The sequence below is a fragment of the Pelodiscus sinensis genome, chromosome 11 (assembly GCF_049634645.1).
Source record: "Pelodiscus sinensis isolate JC-2024 chromosome 11, ASM4963464v1, whole genome shotgun sequence".
Classification (NCBI taxonomy): domain Eukaryota; kingdom Metazoa; phylum Chordata; order Testudines; family Trionychidae; genus Pelodiscus; species Pelodiscus sinensis.
In genome coordinates, this window is record NC_134721.1 from 46,262,508 (window position 1) to 46,275,763 (window position 13,256).

The 13,256-nt window shown below is 52.4% G+C and overlaps 1 protein-coding gene across 4 annotated transcripts in view; it reads left to right on the forward strand.

The window, feature by feature from the left end:
* Positions 1-13,256, forward strand: part of DAG1 (dystroglycan 1) — an 83,718-nt gene that overhangs the window by 54,477 nt on the left and 15,985 nt on the right. For all 4 annotated transcript variants that reach the window (XM_075939587.1, XM_075939586.1, XM_006120727.4 and 1 more), the window contains exon 2: positions 2,558-2,937. In XM_075939587.1, the coding sequence (XP_075795702.1) occupies positions 2,656-2,937 (282 nt within the window). In that variant the 5' untranslated portion in view covers positions 2,558-2,655. The remainder of the gene's footprint in view (positions 1-2,557; positions 2,938-13,256) is intronic.

Here is a 13,256-nt window from a genome sequence, read left to right on the forward strand (position 1 = left end):
GTGCAGCAGAAGTAATTTGGCTTGCATGGTTTGAGCTCCATTCCTGCAACTTCTAGAACCTGTAATTTACTAATTGAACTAGTTACCCTTGGCAGTAGTGACGAGGCTTCGTTAGTCTCAGCCAGGGGACTGCGCGTGACCCAGTCCCCAGGCTTTAAGCCCAGCCATCGCTGCAAATGGCCTGTGCCCATCAGCAATCCACATAATAGCTGTCTTAGGTGCTTGGTCAGGGGCACATAGAACCACAGAGCTGGAAAAGACCTCAGAAGGTCATCAAGTCCAGCCCCCTGCTCTAGGCAGGACCAATCCCAACTAAATCAACCCGGCCAGGGCTTTGTCAAGCCGAGACTTAAACACCTCTAGGGATGGAGACTCCACTACCTCCCTAGGTAACCCATTTCAGTGCTTCACCACCCTCCTAGTGAAATAGTTTTTCCTAATATCCAACCTAGACCTCTCACACTGTAACTTGAGCCCATTGCTCCTTGTTCTGCCATCTGTCACTACTGAGAACAGTCTTTCCCCATCCTCTTTGGAACCTCCCTTCAGGAAGATGAAGGCTGCTATCAAATGCCCCCTCACTCTTCGCTTCTGCAGACTAAACAGACCCAAGTCCCTCAGCCTCTCCTCATAAGTCATATGCTCCAGTCCCCTAATCATTTTGGTTGCCCTCCGCTGGACCCTCTCCAATGCGTCCACATCCTTTTTGTAGTGGGGGCCCCAGAACTGGACACAATACTCCAGATGTGGCCTCACCAGAGCCGAATAAAGGGTGATAATGACATCTCTGGATCTGCTGGCAATGATCCTCTTAATGCAACCTAATATGCCATTATCCTTCTTGGCTACAAGGGCACACTGTTGACTCATCCAGCTTCTCATCCACTGTAACCCCCAGGTCCTTTTCTGCAGAACTGCTACTTAACTGGTTGGTCCCCAGCTTGTAACTATGCTTAGGGTTCTTCCGTCCCAAGTGCAGGACTCTGCACTTGTCCTTGTTGAACCTCCTCAGAGTTCTTGTGGCCCAATCCTCCAATTTGTCTAAGTCACTCTGCAGCAAGTGTTGTGTCTGCAAGTCCTTCAAGGCCAGGACCGAAAAGGAGCCTGGTGTTCAACGTAAGTCACTTCTGTTGGGATTGGCACTAACCCTGTCACTGCAGCTGGGGTCTGACTCCGCTCCTAGCGCTGTGTCCCGCCAGCGCAGTATGTGAGCCAGCATTGATCCCTATCCATGGCTCCAGGTAAGATGGAAGAGTGTCTCCTGCGATTACAGGGTTACCCCACTGCATGGTTTTGAACATCCCTCATCTTTAAGGTTCCACAGGACTCCTCGTTTTTGCAGCTACAGACTAACACAGCTACCCCTCAACTAGTTACAGTAATAACTGCCTCTTGCCAGGTCTGTCAGGAGAACTGACAGGTCGGCTGGCACAGCTGGAGTGGATTCATTCATAACTTACAGGCTGTGCTCAGACCTGGTAGCCAGAGACCTGCAGCTTGACTCGGAGTGGCTAGCAGGTGGCTGGACTTGTTTCTTTGGAAAGAGATGCTGGAGCCCCCGTCGGCTGCTGAGCCCTGAAGGAATCTTACCCCATAGCAGTCTCCCCCCGGCCCAGCATAGAGCACTGCTCAGTCTGGTATCAGGAGATGGAGGGGCCTGCATTTTCTTGTGCCCCTATGTGGAAAAGGCTCCCTAGAGCTTCCCAAGGACAGAAGCTGCAGCACGACACAAATGCAGTGGAGAAACTTATTGGCAGAAAGCAGTAAGTTTCTCCAGTGCCCTGGGTTGGGGAGCTGCTTGGAGATGTGGTTATCGCTCTGGGCCGACATGAGCTGTGAGCACTGCGGGGGGGAACGGGAGCAGGAATGCACTCAGAAGGAAGAGGAGTGTAAGCGTGGGAGGTGGGGCACCAAAGGGGAGAGAAGGGACCACAAAAGTGGCCGGAGAAGCAGCCAAATAAGAAATGCTGAAGACAGATCTGTGTGAACAAGGAGGGAACAGCACCTGACGCAGGCAAGAGGCTGTACAGACAGGAGAGGGAGGGCAGCGGGCTGAGGGGTCCAGTGCGTGCTTGTTGTCCCACTTCCAATTTGGCTATGCATTGCTAATGCTGAAAGCTAGAGTTGGGGAGAGTTGTTTTGGGGGGCTCACGGGCCTTGGGATCAGAAGCAGTTGTCCTGCCCCAGGCTGCTCACACTGGAGTGCAGTTCTTCAGGGAAATGCTCTGTGATATTAGCATTCCAGTTCATCCACGTGCTAGTTTGACTGCCGCGTTCCATTGTCGCTCCTGTCTCCGCAGCAGTCCCCCCTGCTACCCCAGGGTGTTCCTAGCCGTCGGCAGAAGGGCCCTTGTTTCTGTGGAGAGGCTGTACTCTAGTGTGAGCAGGGGCTGCTGAAGCTGTTTGCTCTCCACTGGGAATGAGCCTCTTGCATTTGTACAGTAGGCCTGAGAGGGAGGGAGGGCAGAGGAATTAGGCAGGTGGGTTTCTCGCCTGCTGTCCAGTGTTCTGAGACAGGCGGAGCTAGTACTGACATGGCCTCTTCTTTCTCCCGCAGGTTCAGGAGACTCCCAGGATGTTGCTGCTCTGAGGCCCAGCACACAGGCTGTCAGGGCTCCCTTCCCAAGTGGTGTAGTGTCGGAGCCTGCAGGAAACATGACTGTGGGATTTGTACTGGTTCCCCCTGTGCTGGGGAGGACTTGGCTGCTGCTGTTGCTGGAGGCGGCTTTCATTCAGTGCTATTGGCCCAGTGAACCTTCCAGAGTTGCACAGGACTGGGAAAACCAGCTAGAGGCCTCCATGCATTCGGTGCTATCAGATCTCCATGACACAGTTCCAGCAGTGCTGGGGATTCCAGACAGCTCTGCGGTGGTGGGCCGTTCCTTCCGAGTCCTTATCCCCGCAGATGTAATTGCTTCCAGTGGAGAAATGGTGCAGGTAAGAAATGCATTAGCCTGCATCCCATCTCACCACCCCGTCCTTGCAGCCATGCCCTCGGGGCCTGCCTCTGCCTTATTGTGATGTGGGGTTGGATGCATGGGTCACAGGCGGTGCCATGATTCCAATGCGTGGGAAAGAGAGGCTGTTGGGATCAGGGGAAACTTCCATTTCCCTCTTCTGGAAAGTCCTTGGTTGATTTCTCCTGGTTTGAGCACCTTCATCCCAGAGTGAAGAGTAGGGGCAGTTTGGTCTCCTCTGTAGGACCTGGTCTGGTTCAGTGTTTGGCTGCATTAAACCTGTAACGCAACCAGATGCTAGGGCAAAGGGTATACGAATCGTTGAAAGACAGTGACCCTCAGCTTCCCAGAGCCAAAATCCTGGACCTACTGCTCTGACACCATGGGGACAAAATATTGTGCCACTGGTATGGTGCGAGAGTGCAGAATCTGTTCTGTAGCTATGGTGCTTGAGCCCATTTGACACGGTGTGTGCTTCTCCTTAGCCTGTGTCCCGTGGGGAAAGTTGGGGATATTTCTTCTTGTCTGAGAGGAGCTATGACCAAACTTGTGGCTCCCAAGAGAGCCACATCTGCCTGTCCTTGGGCTGTGATTTTGTTGTCTTCAGGACTTGCAGGTGCTGTAGCTGCAAGAGATGGAGTCATGAAAGTGACCTGAACAGGCTAAGGAAGGGTAGTGAGAGACTATCAGGATGTCGCTATCGACTACTGGCAAAAGGAGTCCTGCCCAGGCAAGGTTCAAGGAAGACTGCCCCTGCCCCCCATGCTTTTCTAGGTTCACTGGCAGCTTGGACTGGACCACTTCCTAGTCGAAACCGGAGAGATTAATGTTTGCCATTATTCAAGTGGTCGAAAGAGAGCTGAGGGCGAGGGGGCAGCACAACCTTAGACTTGCCAACTTTTCCTTGTAGGCAGGTTTGCTCATGAGGCAGAGGGACAGATCACAGTGCTAAGGAACCTGAATCAGAGCAGTGAGGTCTGGGGAGGTCCCATGGGCACTAAGAGTTCTGGTGCTGAGGAGTGGCTGTGATAAGCTGCAGACCAGCAGGCCTGGAACACCTGGATTCTCAGTCAGGTGCTGGGCGAGTCCTGTGTTTAGGGGCTTGAGAAATGTGACTAAAGGCTGCAGCACTGTGGGGCTGATGAGACTTGCCCAGATGGAAGCTAGGACATGCACTGGTGGCCTGAGTCATGCTGCTTGCTCTCTTCTTGACCACTGCCATGTGAAAGCCTGGTTCTCAGCCACTTAGTTCCCAAGCTCCAGGGGAAGTCCAGGGAGCTGGAGTGCCGGAGCAGGCCACCATTCAGCTTTGAAGTTTTGAGCAGAGGAATTGAGTAGCACCCCCATTTCCCCACCATTGTGAGTTCTGCTCCGCCGAGATCATTCTGTTCTCCCCCTAAGGCACTGACTACAGGGGTTGCAAAGTGAGTGTGAATCCCCAGCCAGCATTTTGGAGAGGTTTGGTGCAGAATAAACAGCCAGGTGGAGCAGTGGGCAGGTGGTGGTCTAGGCTTTGGTGTTAGGCATACCTGGGGCCAGGGGAATCATTCACCCCGAGCAGTGCAGTAGTAGCTTCAAGAGCACCTCTGGCTGTTCTCTCTGGTCTACCTTGGGCTGAAGAGCCGTCCCTGGTTGGGAGAGGTCATAGGAGAGCTTGGAGAAGAGAGGGGTAGGGCTCTGCCTAGCCCTAGTGCTGCAGTCCCTGGGATAAGGTTTCTTGGTAGTGGGTCATTGTCTGTCTGTTTCTGTAGTGAGCCAGGGTGAGGGAATTGGGCACTTTCGGTGAACTCTCAGTAATCAGCTCTGATCTGGAGGGCTGGGAAGTATGAGTCAGTCTAATTATAACCAGCTCCGGGCAGGCCTGCAAGTTCCTTGTTTGGTCTCAGCACAGCACTGCTGTTATGGGTTGCTTCCTGCAGCTCTTGGAAAGAGGAGAGGGTAGCTACTAAGCAATAGGCTGGCCTAGTAGGCAGGCTGGCTGAAGGTCACTGGCTTAGTCTTAGTTAACCCTATGCCAGCCTACACATCAGCCTGCTGGATACCTGCTGAGCTGGGGGGGGGCGTGGGGTTTAGCTGTGAGATCATAGCACTTGTGGGTAGTTCTTCTCACCTCTGGCCTTGGGCTCATTAAAAGGCCATGACTAGAAAAGAGACTGGTTGCCTTTCGGAAAGCTGGCCAGAGCTTTTTCTGCACTGTTACTGTCAGTGAGACGAATCGGGATTTGAGCTCCACACAGGCATGCAGCTCTTCTTCACTGCTTGCTCATGTCCATTCAGCGTAGTTGTGAGCGCTCGCCACATGCACCAGTGCCAGAAGGTTTTCCTTCAGCAGCACCTGTAGGGGCCTGGATCTCCGTGCCCCCTGGAGTGGTGTGCACATGCCACGCTCCCCCCCCCCCCCCCCCCGTTCCTTTTTGCTGCCTGTGAAGGTGCTTGGAACACTCCACTCCAGCCTTAGCTGTAGCATTAGTCATTCCCTCTATTCAACTGTAAATAGTTGTCCTTTAAAAATGAGTGGCGCCTTAGAGCCTAATAAATACTCACATATAAAAAAAATCATGAATTTTCGTGGGCACAGCCTACTTCCTGAGATGAGCAGAGTTTTCCTTCAGCAATAGTAGACAACAGTTAGCTAGTCCCTTGTTGAGACTTAGCCTGGGGACAGGTGGCAAACCATCAGGCCCTATTCGCCTGATATAACCTCAGCTCCTAGCAATCCCTGGTCAAGTGCAAGGTGTTGCTCCCTGAAGTGTCCAAAGGAGAGTTCATGGACCATGCTACTTGAACCATGCGCCTTGGTGTCCGCAATTTCCATAAGGAGGGCTGTGTGGCTACTTCTATTGCGTCTGTCACCAGAAGCCCAGAATGCGATCCAGGAACTCCCCTTCGATTGCATGGCCCTGTTTGTGGAACAGACAGATACCAGGTTGCATGGGTTCAAGGACTTTTGCACAACCCTAAAGACTTTACAACTCCACGTGCTAGGGCCGGAGCATAAATAGTTTAAGCCTCAACCCGCTCAACCCAAAGTGCGACTCGCTGCAAGGGCTCAGGAAACCTTTCTGCAAAGTTAGGGCGGGCAGCCCCCGGCAGGCTCACGTCCGTCGTTGAGCCAGCCCAAGCTCTCTGGCAAGGGCGCCTTTTGAGGATGCGCCCGAGGATGACACAGCAGACATGCTGGCTCTTCCCTGTCCCTTTGCTTCCCATCGCCGCCCCTTCCTCTCAGCCTGGGCATAGATTACATCAGACCATTGGATGCTGGCCATGGTGCAGGATGGCTGTGCACTCCCGATGGCTTCTTACACCCCCCCCTCTTTCCCTTCCACCCTCCCTCCCTGTCCCCCTTCAGCGATCCTTCTCATGGGCAGCTTCTCGAACAAGAGGTGGTGGAACTGCTGCACCTGGAATTGAGAAGATGCCTGCCCAGTTCCACAGCCAGGTTTCTACTCCTGATATTTTTTTAATCCCCAATGCCAAGGGGAGCATCAGGCCTATTCTGGAGCTGTGAAATTTGAATCAGTATCTGGTCCACTTCAGGTTTTGCATGGTCACCCTGGCATCAATTATTCCTGAGCTGGATCTGGGAGATGGGTTTGTCTCATCATGATCCTCGAGGGATACAGATGGTTTGAGGTAGGACACAACCACTCTGTTTGCAGTCCTCTCTCTTAGCCTAGCTATGGCACCCAGAGTAATCACAAAGTGCATGTGAGCGATGGCAGCTTACCTGCATCATCTAGGGGTCCAGGTATATCCCTATCTGGATGACTAGCTGGTCAAGGGCTGTTCACAGTGTAAGGTCCAGCAAGATATCTATCTCCTTCTCTCCACGTCATCATCCCGGTCTCCTGGTAAACTACAAAATATCGTTAGTTCCAGTACAGAGAACTGAGTTTATTGGCGTGGTGCTCGATTCTACTGCAGCCATGGCATCCCTCCCTCAAGACTGGTTCCATGTGCTGTGGGACCTTGCTTGCCTGCTGTTCTTTGCCCCTCTGATGATGGTAAGGGCATGTCTCCGCATCCTCGGCCATATAGCAGCTTGCACTTACTTGATGCCTTCTGCCAAACTCAAGATGTACCCTCTCCAGCTTTGGCTGACATCAGTGTACTCCTCAGGGTGGTACCCCCTCAAAGGATAGCCACAGTGCTGACACACATCCTCCACTTCCTGCAGTCTCCTTGCCGGTGTCTGTTCAGGCAGCCCCAGCACTCGGTGGAACTTGGACCGGGAGTCAGGAGCTTACCTTGGAGCGCTCCAAACTCGGGGCCAGTGGTCCCAGAACGAGCCAGCCCTTCCCATAAACGTCAGAGAGCTCAAGGCAGTCAGATGTGTGCAGTGTTCTTGCCTCACCTGCAGGGCAGAGTGGTCTGTGTTCTCTCAGACAACGTGGCATCCACGTTCTACATCAACAGGCAGGGCAGGGCCCACGCTGTGTCCCTGCAAGGAAGCAACCAGACTGTGATTTGTCTCCTCCTCCATATCTCACTGGAGGCATGCCACCTCCTGGGAGTGCAACGTAATTACAGACCGAGCAGAACTCGCATCTCACCAGGAGTGGTGTCTCCATCTGGAGATCTCCCTCGTGCTCTTCCAGGACTAGGGCTCTCCCCACAACACAACGCAACACAAAGTGCTCCACCTTCTGTTCAAGGATGGGTCTGGAGTGCCTGCCTTCTCCCCTGTGCAGGCAGTCTCCTCTACACTTCCCCCTTTCTCATTGATCAGCAAGGTCCTCCTGAAGATCAGACAGGATTCTGCAGATCACACCAGCGTGGCTGTCAGGAGGGCCCTAACATTGTACCTGGAAAGAACAAAGCCCTTCAGTAAGTCCACACAGCTGTCCATGGCCTACACCAAGCAGTGGATCGGGATCTACTGGTAGATCTTGGGTCCTGACAGGTGATCCTGGCTGGTTTGGCGAAGAGGCTATCCAGTGCCAGCATTTCAGCTGCCCCTCCCCTACTGCTGCTCATCTCCTGCCCTTTGCCTGGGAGCCTCCTGCCTACTGTGCAGGATATAGGAGGGAGAAGGGGGGTGCTGATGTCAGGGTGTCCCTCCTCCCCACATTCCTGTACCCTAGCTCCACACAGAGAGAAGGGGAAGGAGGGAACTTGGCAATGCAGATCTCTGTAGCTCTCTCTCACTCTGTGTGTCTGTCATTCCCACAAACACACACTGGCCTTTCCTCTGCTCTCCTGACCCAGCTCATACGTGGGTGGTTGTTGCCCCGTTTATTGCTTGCAAAGTGTGTTACTTTGCGGATTTGACTGGTGTCTGCATTTCAGCATTTTCATTTCTCTTGCACTTATATTTAATTGAGTCTGAGTCTGAGTCTAACCCTAGCCTGGCGTGGCTGGAGTAATTATCCCTGTGGTGATTGCTTGTCATGGAAGTGGCTGGCATGTCTCTGCAGCCCTTGAGAACGGCAGAGCAGGGGGTCTCCACACGCTGTCCTTGCCTGCAGACCCCACTCCTGCAGCTCCCATTGATCAGTAGTGGGGAACTGTGGCCAGTAGAAGCTGTGGGCTCAGGGCCTGTAGGTGAGGGGCAGCACATGGCACCACTGCTGAACGTGCCAGCTGCTTTCAGGAGTGGTGCAGGGCCAGGGCAGGAGTAAGCTGCCTTAACCCCACTGCTCCACCACCTAGAAGCAGTCTCAGTTAAATGGTGCCCAGCCAGAGCCTGCTTCCTGAGCCTGTCCCAGCCCTGAACCATCTCCTGCCCCAGACGTGAGACCCCCTGCACCCAAACTTCTTCCCAGAGCTTGCACCCTGAAACCCCTCCTGGACCCCAGTCCCCCACTTTGGGCTAAGCCTGGAGCTCCTCCCACAGGCCGAACCCCTGGGCCCAAGACAAGAGCCTGCACCTCACTTGGTATGCGTGAGGTTGGGGGAAGAAGGGGATGGAGCGAGCAGGGTGAGTCCTTGCAGAAGGGGTGGGGCCTCGAAGGGGCAGGTTTTTGGGTTTGAGGGAGATCTTACATTGCACTTCACTTAGGGATCTTGTGCTTAAAAAGGTGAAGACCCTGCCCTCCATGGATAGGATGAAAGGCCATCCAGTATCATCCCAGAGGGTATCCCTATGGATCCCCTCCTGCATGCGCACGTGCTATGGCCTAGTGGGCATTCTGGCCCCTGACCAGGGCAAAGCTCGTTCACCTAAGGCCCATGCTTCATCTGCCAAATGTCCCAATCCAGGGTATCTGTCGGGCAGCAGCATGGTCATCAGCGTGCACCTTCGCAGCCCACTATGCGATCACACATCATGCTAGGAGCCACCCAGCGTTGGGCAGAGCTGCGCTGCAGTCTGCATGTTCTTGGGTCTCCTACCTGCCTCCACACATACTGTGTGCAGTCACCAATGTTGAATGGACGTGAGCACGCACTCGAAGAAAAGACGAGGTGTTCTGCTCATGTCCATTCAGCCTCCCACCCTCCTTCTCTTCTGGAGTCTCCCGGGCCCCTCCCTTCTCAGTTCCTGTTGCTGGGAGTGCCCTATGTAGCACAGCATGTGCTCTGCTCCAGGGGACGCCGAGACCCAGGCTCCTATAGGCACTGCCCCAGTGCACGTGGCGAGTGCACACACCTCTGTTGAATGGGCATGCGCAATACACCCCGAGGAATACCAGTTACACAAACAGCAGACTGTCTTTTCCAGTTAGAACAATGCGACTGAAGAAACCCTTTTCAAGTTGGCAAGCAGCCTTTCTGGGAACTCCACTGTTTTGTAATGACCTCCCTGTCCTCCCATCCTGGTGGAAGGAATCTTTGTACTCTGAGTAGTTCCCTTATAGGAAACATGAGCACACCTGGCAAGTAAAGGTGTCCTAGGAAGAGAATGGCATTCTCTGAGGCTCATCAAGTCCAGAACTTTGCCCACTCAGTGGTGAAGCAGAGCTGTCTGGTGGGACGCTGGTGTTTTAAAAAAAAAAAAATCATAAGGCACCAAAGAGGAGCATTGACACCACGAAGTCTCACTCTGGCATCTGGAAATGGGTGGTGACGTTTTCTTATGCTCCCAAATAGCAAACACTTGCTGCTATTTCTTCTTGCCATGAGGAACAAGGAGCAATGGGCTCAAGTTGCAGTGGGGAGCTCTAAGTTGATGGTAGGAAAAGCTATTTTCCTAGGAGGCCGGTGAAGCACTGGAATGGGTTCCCTAGGGAGGTGGTGGAATCTCCATCTGTCATAACCATGAGGGTTAGCCAGCAGCCTGGGGACTAAGGGATTAACTGTACCTAGCCAGGTAGCAGTCAGCCAATAGAAATGCAGATAGGGATTTCAAACTGGGACAAAGGAATTTCTGGTTTTTCCCTCCTTTGTCTCTAGGCAGTTGTCTTTCCAGATACTGAGGGGGACAGACAACGTGTCCCCCTCCAAGAAAAGACTCTTCACCATCTATAAGTAGGGCAAAGTCTAGATAAATCCACTAGGTTTTATTGTTTTATGGTTTGGGAATGGGAATCTGATGTCTGTGCATTTAGAAATGGGGTTTCCTCTTTTTTGTAACTGTTTTGTTCCCATGGGAAAATTCCCCATGAGTTTATTAATTGGTGGCTCTTACCATCTAGCCAATCCAACTATGCTTGTAACAGGACTATTGTTGTGATAATAAAAATAATATTATTGTGTTCTTTCTTTATTAACCTGGTATTGGTTCAGTTTTGTCTCCTGGACAATCTATCTGTGAGATCTGCATGCCTCTGACTCTGGGACAGCAGCCACAGACTGCAGTTTGTATTTTCTCTTTTCTTTTTCAAAGGGTGCCTTTGGGGTTGGTTTGAAGTGTCCACCCCTGTTTGTGGGTTCAAAAGCACTTGACGGTGGCAGCGGATTTTTTTATCCCCAAAATCTAGGTGTTTTAAGGTTTTGGGGGGAAGTTTTATACCAAAGCCTGGAAAGGTTATGTTTTAGGGTACTTTTGTGGGCCCCCACTTCTGCATTCATCATGCCAGAGTGGGGAAGCAGCCTTGACACCATCCCTCGAGGCTTTTAAGGCCTAGTGTGACACAGCCCTGGCTGGAAGGATTTAGTTGGGGTTGGTCCTGCTTTGCACAGGGGGTTGGACTTGATGACCTCCTGGGGTCCCTTCCTACCCTAATCTAATTTTAACCTTCTATGATAATCCTCTGAAGAGGAGTTCTCTGTACTAAGGATGTTAAGGACTAGTCAACCTCTCCCCCCTTGCTGCCTCTGATAGGGGTAGCAAAGGCTGGGGGGGGAGAAGAGCGCGTACTTCAAAGCAGCAGTGCCACACAGAGCCTGTACCCGGGCGCTATGTGGCATCGCCCCCTTTGAAACACTGCCACAGCGTTTTAAAGTGGCAGCGCTACGTGGAGCCCAGGGTCAGCTGGGGGCTTCCCGGGTTCTGCAGAAATGCCGCATGGAGTCCGGGGTCAGTGGGGGACTCTTGTACATTTCAGAGCTGGCACCCGCGTGCAGCCCAGGGCCAGTGGGAAGTCTGGGGGCTCTTGTGCATTTTAAAGGGCAAGCGCCTTCATGGAGCCCGGAGTCAGTGGGACTTCTGCTTGCCCCAGTGTGCAGATAGAGTTCGCATTCCTCCTTTGAAATGTACAAGAGCCCCCGCAGTGGGCTGCGGAAGTGCCTGTCGCACAGTCAGTAGAAATTCCATCGACTACTTGACTAGTAAATTACTCGTTAGTTAACATCCTTCCCCTGTACAGTACTGTGCCCAAAAGGGCTAATACAGCAATTAGATCCTCTGGAAAAACTGAATCTTGTGAAGAGTTCAGACCCAAGCTGTGTGCCTGTCTGGCAGAGGTTATGTGTAGTGACCCATAATCATAGTGATGAATTTGTGGCTCTGCACAAATGGCTTTGCCTCTTTGCTGCCCTTACCTGTTTGAGTCTCTCAGTAATCAAATCGACTAAAAATGCTTAACTGCTTTGGCTTAAATTCAGGTCAGTTGGAAAACTAGTTCTGTTGCAAACTGCAGATGAGGTTCTGATAAGGCTTTGAAGATGGCTAACTATAGTGGTCATAAGATCACTTCCAGTTGCTGGACTCAGTTCTGTGCTGCAGCTTCATCTGGCTTTGGGTCTGTGGTAAATTTCTAGAGAGTGGTCATAGCCTTTGTCTTGGGGAGGGTTGGCATTTTAATAAACAGCAGAAACTAACCCTAATCTAACCCACACTGACCTGCAGAGTATCCAATAACTGAACTGTGTGTTTCAGCATCCCTCCTAGTCACTGTAGTGCCAGCTGGGTGCAAAAATAGCAGCAACAACTCAAGTGGCTTTCCCACCACGCACTGCTTCCTGCCGATGCAGCTAGCTCAGCAACTTCCTGCACTTGTGGCCGAAAGCTGTTCTCCTGAGTGCTGCATGCATGGTGGCAAGTTACTTCCACAGCAACCAGCTTTTGCTTACATAGAAAGCTGCCACTGGTCCCACATCCCACTGGATCCTGATGCTGGTCCCACAACCTCCTCCCACCCTGGGCCAGGTGGACAATGGCCTTTGTAATGGCCATTCTGGAACCCATGGGGGTTTCCTCTGGTACCAGGTGTCCATAGTTTTACCGGTCATTGATTGCTTCCAAAAGGAAGGCCTCTGCTCTGCTTGGCTCTGGCCCCTGGCTAAAGTACCAGATCTGGTACCAGTACACAAGACATGGGCCCCATGGAAGTAATTGAGGCTGAAAAAGCAGAACACCCTATCTCTGGTACAGGCCTCGTCCTCCTCCCCAGCCAAGATTGTCTTGGGACCAAGTGGCTGACTGCCACAAGATGACTTTCCAGCCCATCAGGAGTATCAAAACAGGATAGCCACTACCCTGGGGTGGGAGAGCGAAGAATTGTCCCTTGGCTATATTGACATGCTGTTGCAGCAGCACTCTGAGGATTCTTGTGGTTTTACCCATGAAAGTTCAGGCCCTAATAAATCTGTTGGTCTCTAAGATGCTTCAAGACTCCTTGTTTTTGCAGATACAGGCTAACTTGTCTGCCCTCTGGGAGGCCTATCTGGGTATGGTCAGAGCCCTGTGGCAAACCCTGTCTTCTCTCCCTCCCGCTTGGAAGAGAGCAGAGAAGAAATACAGCATGCTAGCCAAAGAGTGCAAGGACCTCTACTCGCCCTTCTCCTGGGTCCCTAGTATGCACAGGCAATGAGAGGGATAGATGAGGCCAAGCAAGTGCTACCTTACCCCCAAGTAGAAGGACTGAAACAAACCTATCTGTTTAGGGAGAATATGTATTCAGTGGTGGGCTACAACTGCATGTATTGAACCAGTAAGCCCTGCTGGGGAGATGCAGAATTACAATTTGTGGGGGGACT